Raw genomic sequence first — 8,286 nt, forward strand, 5'->3', positions numbered from 1 at the left:
GCGCCGCTTTGAAGCCTGAGACGTTGCGTCTGATTCTACCCTGATTTCTTCCAGGTCAGCGGTTCCAGAGATGCACCAAGAGCGGCGACAACATGCACGTCGTTTGTCAGCGCCCCTCGAAAAGCACCTTTGGACACGCCTGACCGACCGACGGATTAGGAAGAGTTGTTGGCCATAGAGGCGGCTTGCTTCGTCGTCAAGTTGCCCCAGGCAAAGGGCCAAACGTGTGAGATCCATCTGCGGATCCATTTCCCACGTTCTCCGTGGCACCTTTGTGCCGCTGTTCTCCACTGTCTGGCGCTGCATAGCCATCAGTGAAACAGACCGCGAAATTGACTTCCACGTAAGGCTCAACGTCTTCGTGCTGTGCTGTGTGGTGCGTGGTGTGCAGTGTTTTCTCCCTCACCCTGGGCTGAACTGGACATGCCTCTTCCCCCTTTCCTGGGTTAGGAAGGTGGCGGCGTTCCACTTTCCCCTTTCGGGGGCGAAGGTGAATATGGCAATTTTCATTGGACTGTTCTGGCCTCGATTGTTTTTCTGCAGAGAGTCCTGGGGACAGGACATAAAATGCGAGCACCAAGGCGCTGCTGACAAGCTCTCACAAGCTCCCAGAAGCTCCCATCATGCTTCCATCGAGAGCTTCCATGATGCTACCACCATCATGTAACACGCTGCCTGTAAATATTGTAAATAAATATTGCTGTTAACGACTCCGGGATTTTCTCCTCGACTTCTCCCCGAGACTCTGGCTGGCTCTGGCCATCAGAGCAGACCCGCGAACACGTCAAGACTTATCCAACATATGGCTTCTACATATGCACTCATGTGTACATCGTATGACCATATAAAAGCTACCACAATCCGAGGAACATGCATTGACCTTGTATTTCCAAATTTTCCACTGCAACCTGTACAAGAACCGCTCACCCTTCATTTCCCGGACCATAAAGTTGTAATAATGAAGGAACATCGCAAGCCATCCATCGCCTTCAAGAACAAATAAAAGTTGATTTCTATACATACATACACATTGTTTCTCACAATGTCTTTACGCGATGATCGACTGGGTGAATTACACACGGAAGATGTACGATTATACCGATGATTGTCTCTGGTGCTTCGCCCACTTGTCATCATTCACCCCATGGATATGCTGTGAGTTTTTTTAGCATTCTGTTAGTAAATATTTTACGTCATATCAATGAGGGTTATACGTCATGGAGCGGTGGAGGACATCGCCATAAAACACTTTCTTGACGAAAAATTGTAATGACGCCAAGATGCAATTCAGGGAATAGAACGAAGAGGCTGGCTCACAAGCAGTCACCGGACATCGCGAAAAAAACACCAATAAATATTGCCATAAATATCATACGTGGAAGGAAACAATCATTGACGAGTGGGCACTCTTGCATACCTACACCACCGGAACATATTTGCTATCTAAGAGGGACTCAAACCCACGACATTTTCGGGTCTCTCTAACGATCTTTCGTTCTTATCAGTATAATGTCACAGCTGATCAGCCCCTGCATGTGTCAGTGTCGCTCATTTGCGTTTTTTTATCAGATGCAACATAAGGAGGCAAGATCACTTTCTCTTAGCACACTCTAACAATTCAAGCAAACTCTTATTGTTCAGGCCGCAACCCTTGATCCCAGCCTCAGTATGCTCTCGCTTCCAGCCATTTCTAAGTATTGGCATATGACAAATATTGGTAAGTGCGTGTCCCATTTGCCACTAAGTAAGCCACATTTGGAAATTGGGTCCAAATAGCACACATTCGTTCTATGAAAAAAAAAATGTGTCCACGCGTGTGTTAAACAGGAAGCAATACCTAACGAGCGTGTTCCCTTTCCAAGGCACCACATGTTCGTTCATCTCTGCCTTCTTGACCCGTTCCCTCAGTTTTCTTTTTTTTTCTCGAGCATTTCTGTTGAGATTGAAATTGTCAATAGAAGAGCGCGGAGTACATTGATTAGGTCTACTCATGTGATATTGCATATCGCCCTGTCAGAAGCTCAGCACGTCGAAGATTCGAGCATCGCTTCAAAATGCACCTTTGTGTTTGAAAATGCCATTCACTTTTGAACGCAAACAAGCACGTATAAGGCCTAATGCACTGAAACAATAGAACTCCTTCGACCATGAACGCAGCTTGTGAAAATAGAACGTGAAACGCATCATAAATGTTGTGCCATGTATGACATCGAAAGCACGTATTGAGACCATAAATGTACGAAAGGAAGCACATTGCAATCACTGCTTTAACTGCGACCGTGTGAAAAAGAAGAAAGCAATGAAATACATCCAATGGAATCATGCAAGCTGTAAAACACATCAAAACTATTTACGTGTTCTTTTGCATTTGTTTGCATTGTTTTATTATTAATATTACTATTATTATGATTAGTAGTAGTAGTATTAGTAGTAGAAGTAATAGCAGTAGTAGTAGTAGTTCTTAAGATGGAGGTGGAGTGTGAGACGTCCGTGTGCATAAGCTTAGGTACTCGTTAAAGGTGCATCCTGACGACAGGTCAAACTGCTCTTTTGGCCCGTGGCCACCGTCCGGTTACCCACCACTCCCGATTGGTGAAGCCCGTAGCTGGGCCGCAGGCCACGAGGGCCAACAATGGCGAAAACATGAAAACATTTTCACGAACCCCCCCCCCCCCCCCCGTCCTTGCGGCGGGCCGCGCGCTCGGACGGGTGGGGCGTCAACAAGAAAGGTTCCTTTGTTCTTTTTTCGGCAGCCGAGTAAGCCAGAGGCACTTCGAACTTGCGGGTTGTCTTTGAAAACGCGCGTGCTGCAACGTTTGCGGGTGGGGGGTGGGGGCAGGGGGATTTTTAAATGAAAAGAAAAATGAGCCCCGTAACTGTCCCTTAGTGGGAGGACACCTCAACAGTACCTCACGAGGGGGGGGGGGGGGTATGGAGGGATTAAAATGACAGAAATAAAAGGTATAGAGATAGAGAGAGGGGGAAAGAGAGCATGGTGGAGGGGCAGCGAGATACGGAAGTAAGGAGAAGATAGGAAAGATGAACACGGTCGCAGGAGTTCGAGGACGGGTCACCCCTCGGCGAGAGCTCTTGTCGGCGTCAGGAGATGGCGTAGGGTGAGCCAGTCGGCCAGAGCTTCGCTGTCGTCGGAGATCATGGGGGCACAACCGGTTGGCACGAAATCCAGAGAGCGAGTCGTGGTCGGAACTGCCCTCGGCCTGTGCTTTATCCCCCCCCCTCCCCCGTTTCTGATTGCACGTGTGTACGCGCAAGCGGACTGACCACGGACGTTCTTACTGTCACGTGACTAGGGCGTCCACGGGTGGGTCCGTCTTCTGGATACACCATTAAAAAACCCCACGTGGGCGAACTTTTTGGAGACCTCAGCTACGCCATCTGTCACAATCATACCCTGATTTTTGGACGTTAACCTCTGGCAATAATTACCGGGATGTTTATGACGCACATTTCAACCAAGATATCTCTTCTTTCAGCAGCACTGGAACACGCGACAGATTTCGCGTAGGACCTTTGTTTCTTTTTTTTACATTTTTTATAACATAACGCACTGGTAAAAATGCGGTACATATTTCATAGCATATACTGGCCTACACAATTTTCCAACTTGCTCCTTTTGCATAAAGCAGACATATATAGCGTCATTGCTATATAATCCCCTTTTAGTGCTCCCGTGCCTTTAACATGAGATGCCCCTGTTTTAAACAGCACTCACTACGCCGTGGGATGAATACACAACATGCATGCGTGTCCCACGAAAAAGCTTGACGTTGAAGACAGCTACGTCTTTTGAGCACGTTATACGTGTTGCCGCGACGGTGTCCTACTCTCCGCAATTCTCTCTAATGTGAGGCAATATTTTCTCGTGGCTTTCTGAGTGAAATCACGGTGCTACATAGCGTATGTCCAAGATTCAACGCCAAACAGCACCAGGATTGCGCTAGCTTGTTCTCCCAAGTGTGAATTTCTTCGAAGTTGCGGTGACTATTTCGCATATAGAGTTTAGTTGCTCTGGAGTTCATAATCTCGCATTCAACATAGTCATTACTAAAGGTGACAATCCCGACAATATTCCAAACGCTTTTCTGAAAGGTACTCTGAATGATGTGCACGATACCTCATAATTATATTCAAGAAATCGCTTCAGTGTAGATTTCATGAATTTGGAAGATCGCTAATGTTGTTCCTATTGTCACGAATTCATGTCGTGGTTGAACGCAAGAGACGGAATGGTCAGGTCAAACTGTTTATTTGGGCAAACCTGTGCCCGCTAAACGGGAAGCCGGGTTACGATAGCACACTTGCGCCGATAGCCGTGCATGCGGCGTCGGCCGTCGATCAACTGACAAGCGGCGAAGCGTGTCGGCATTTATACACTTGCCATCGAATGTTCTAGGGTTATCGCTAGTGGTGATGCATGTTCCAGAATAATCGGTGCAGTTCACGGAATGGGCGTTATCTTAACGAAATGATCTAATACAGTCCTGAAGCTTCTCGAAAACTTCAGGCGTGATTTACGCTGAGAATTGTGTTCTGTATTGGGGCGACAACAAAACTTGAAAAAAACAACGTGGCACTATTTTGAAAACGACTAAAAAGGAAATTACTTCTAACTGCGCACCGATTCATTATTATCCACGTGCTGCAAGCTACTCGAGCACATCATTCACAATCACATTATTTAATACCTATCTGACAACTATATCCTTTCACGGCATCAGCATTGTTTCGCAGCGTTTTTTTTCATGGTCACACAGTTGCTAGAATTTACACATGGCATCGCTTCATCACTTAAAAACTACGAAAAAAATCGATGCCTTCTCTATAGATTACTGCAAAGCTCTTGACAAGGTATCTCATAAAAAAGTACTGCTCAAACTTCGGAACTTTCTCCCAGGCCCCTATGCTCACGAATCACTTGATTGGATTGCGGATCATTTGCACCTGCGGAGTCAGTTTGTCCGCTACAACCACGAACAGTCATCCCCAACCTATATATTCTCAGGTGTTCCACAGGGCCCTGTCTTGGGACCCCTTTTATATATAATATACATTAACGATGTCCTTCATGTTGTCACTAACACTCCAGTTAAGCTTCGTCTAAATGACTGTGCATTGTATTCCAAAGTACGCAGAGTGACTGACCAAGTTTTGTTGAACGATGTGTTTTCTTCCTTTTGCGAATGGTGTATAACTTGGCAAAACGAGCTCCATTTTCAGAAAACCGTAACAATAATGATTACTGATAAAAAGGAGCTAATGCAATTTAGATATGGCAATTCCTACCACACAGTCGAAAATGTAAGGAAACTTAAGTATCTTGGTGCTGTATTCTCTCCAAACTTGCAGTGGCACAAACACATCGACCTTATTTCTGCGAAGTCGCCTAATAAATTAGGTTACTTAAGAAGAAGGTTAAACGGCGCTGCAAAAGACTGCAAACTTGTAGCTTTCAACTCGCTGGTCAGGGCTTTTTGAATATGAGTGAGTTGTATGGTCACCCCATCTTGCAAATGACATAGATAAACTTGAGGCCATCCAGTGAAAAGCAATTACATTTATTTTTAGCTGTTATGACCATGATTTCACCTCTTCGGAGCACTATCACGCTTTATCGCTAAACTGTTTAGAACGTAGACGTATGTGGAATCGGCTCACCATGCTACATAACATCGTGCACAAATCTGTCCGCATAGCCCCACCCATTTAGTTTGCCAACCATCCTACCCTTGTGGCTCGCCGGTACAATCTGTTGAAGATTGTGCCATTTAGATATTTTATTGATTGTTATAAACACTCTTTTTGTCGTGCTCAGTTGACACTTGGAATAATATGGACTTTTCTTTAGGACGACTACCCCATGCAGTGTTTGCATGCAGTGTTAAACAAGTGTCCGAATATGTATTTTAATGTTTTCAATTTGCTGTTCTTTTTGTTTGATCATTTATTATTTTTTAAAGAGGTGTGCAAATACGCAATTATATGTTTTTTTTTTATTTTTGGTGTTTTTGTACGTTTATAGTAACAACTTCTGCAATGTTTCTAACACAAGACAGTAGTATATCTGTAAATAAAAAAACTAAACATTTTGCCAGGACGTTGCTAGATTAGTATATTATTCTTCCAGACTTACGATGCCAGTCGGTTTGCTCTGAGTGCAATGCACGACACAAGAATGATGTGCTAAGACACAACCACAAGGTTTTCTCTGGTGGCGTTCGATTGCCACCACTGTGACGTGGCAGGAAGCGAATGAGGTGAAGTATAAAAAGGCAACAAAAAATATCACTTATCACCCAGGATATGCCACTAATATAATGCGGCAAGACTTGCTGTGCCACCAAAAGTTAGGCCGCGCATGTAAATGGCCCGAATTTTGTTATAAAGACACAGCGGATGGAAATATTCTCCGGTAGGTTCATCCACGAGTCGCCTCTGAACACGCCATCACCACGCCAAAAGACGTCGGGTTTTTTCCCATGGCCGCCGCTCAGCACACCGTCAGCCTAATAGTGAATGACGACCCCTGTACGCGACCGGTGCGGCATAAGGAGGCACGCTCAAGTAAGTCTTGCGCGTTGTTGCGGGCAAGTGGCTCTGGCACATCACGACAGCGGCGGAGATCGAGAAGTACTGTGGATGACAGCAGTCAAGGCTGTGCCGTCAAGTTCTGCCCAAACCCCACGTGCCATTCCAGTAGTCGACGACACTGAGCTCGCCAAGACCACTCGCCCATCTCCGCCGCTATCGGTGCCTCGAAAGGGAGCTGACCTGTGTCGTCGGTGTCCGACATGGGTTACGGCGTGGGCTCAGCAGCCCGCGGCGGTGGCGGCCCTCTTCCCGTGCAGCAGCAGGAGCAGCGACGGCGGCGGCGGCGTCCCAGTCGGGGCGGCGGCTGCGACGCGGAGCCCAGCGCCCATGTCCTCCGCCGCTGTGGGCCGCCTTCTGACCCCTCCTCACTGCGCGGCCTCCTCCGGCGGGGCCACAGCCACGGGCCGTGGCGACGGCACAGCGACGAGAACGAACGACAGCGCACGAGGCAGCACAACGCGGACCGATGTTCGCACCACTGCGGCCATCGGGAGGCCCCGGGCCAGCGCTCCGGGCCGACAGCTCCTCTATACGACGCAATCCGATCGACGCGCCCACCCACGGACGCAGCGGGCGTCAGCCGCGTCAGCCGGGGGCGCTCCCGTCACCCTTCCCAGCTGCTCGTCCCTAGGGTTTCTCTCCGTTGAGGGAGGGAAGGGAATGTCGCTGGCACGCAGCGGCCGCCGAACGTACGAAATGACCGCAGTTGACGCCGCCAAAGCGGGTTTGCCGATCGAACTACTCGTTGCGCGGTGGTCGGCCTCTTCCCAAAAGCTACAAACATCTGCATGCCCCCAAAATAAAACAAAAGTACGTCAATATGAAAAGAACACAGCAAGTTAGAATAGTGTCATCAATGGGAATCTCCTGCTTGTTGTTTTAAAGGCGATAGTCTCTTTTGGAGACCTTCGACGCAAATATTTCGGTCTGTCTGACTATCTGTACATTTGTCAGTTTGCCCACCCTTAACGGTAACCTAAACGGCACCAAAGTGGCGGAACGATACTTCAAACAGCCGACACCATCCGCAACGCCCACAAATATTGCTCAAAGTTCAACATTCATAGTTGTGCAATTATCAATTAAAAGCAATTATTGAGCATATCTAAGGCACCATAGCAACACGTCAACATTATGTATGTGTCTTTTTTACTAGCCTAGTAAAAACTTATGTATGCCTTTTCGGAAAAGGCATACATAAGTAATTCTAAGGACCGCAGCATTTATCACACTGCGCTGACCATGCAACGCTTGCACGAAAAGAGAAGTGTTTCCGACGTTTTGCTAAGACGACACGGTGGTGGCACCTACCCGTCGCTTTGCGTTCTACACCTTATCACCTCAGAGACGGGCATGCTCCCCACACACTCCGTTTTTGAGGATAACTACGAGATAGCGCTCATGTCTCACGTGTGCAAGACTTGGATGAGCTCGTTCGCCTCCGTCGCATGCTCGAGGCACTCTAACGCAGCGCCTCCAGAATACCATTCACAGAATTTCTGGCGCAGTACACCAAAGGAACTTTTGTTCACTCTCTCCAGACGAAAGAATATCGTCTTTGGACGACATTTGCAGAGTGACATGCAGATACGGGAATAATTTGTTTTAAAGGCATTTGCATTAAAATGAGGGAGAAAATCAACCCACTGACCACTCAGAAATTTACTGAGAACTTAA

At 47.2% G+C, this 8,286-nt stretch overlaps 1 protein-coding gene across 1 annotated transcript in view; it reads right to left on the reverse strand.

Annotated features, from left to right (window-relative positions):
* The window catches only part of LOC119162950 (muscle calcium channel subunit alpha-1-like), a 1,445,695-nt gene extending 1,438,822 nt beyond the window's left edge, over positions 1 to 6,873 (reverse strand). The window contains exon 1 of the mRNA XM_075882643.1: positions 6,790 to 6,873. Coding sequence (XP_075738758.1) covers positions 6,790 to 6,811 — 22 coding nt within the window. The 5' untranslated portion in view covers positions 6,812 to 6,873. The remainder of the gene's footprint in view (positions 1 to 6,789) is intronic.
* Positions 6,874 to 8,286: the final 1,413 nt, after the last annotated feature.

Source organism: Rhipicephalus microplus, unplaced genomic scaffold (genome assembly GCF_043290135.1).
Source record: "Rhipicephalus microplus isolate Deutch F79 unplaced genomic scaffold, USDA_Rmic scaffold_13, whole genome shotgun sequence".
Taxonomy (NCBI): domain Eukaryota; kingdom Metazoa; phylum Arthropoda; class Arachnida; order Ixodida; family Ixodidae; genus Rhipicephalus; species Rhipicephalus microplus.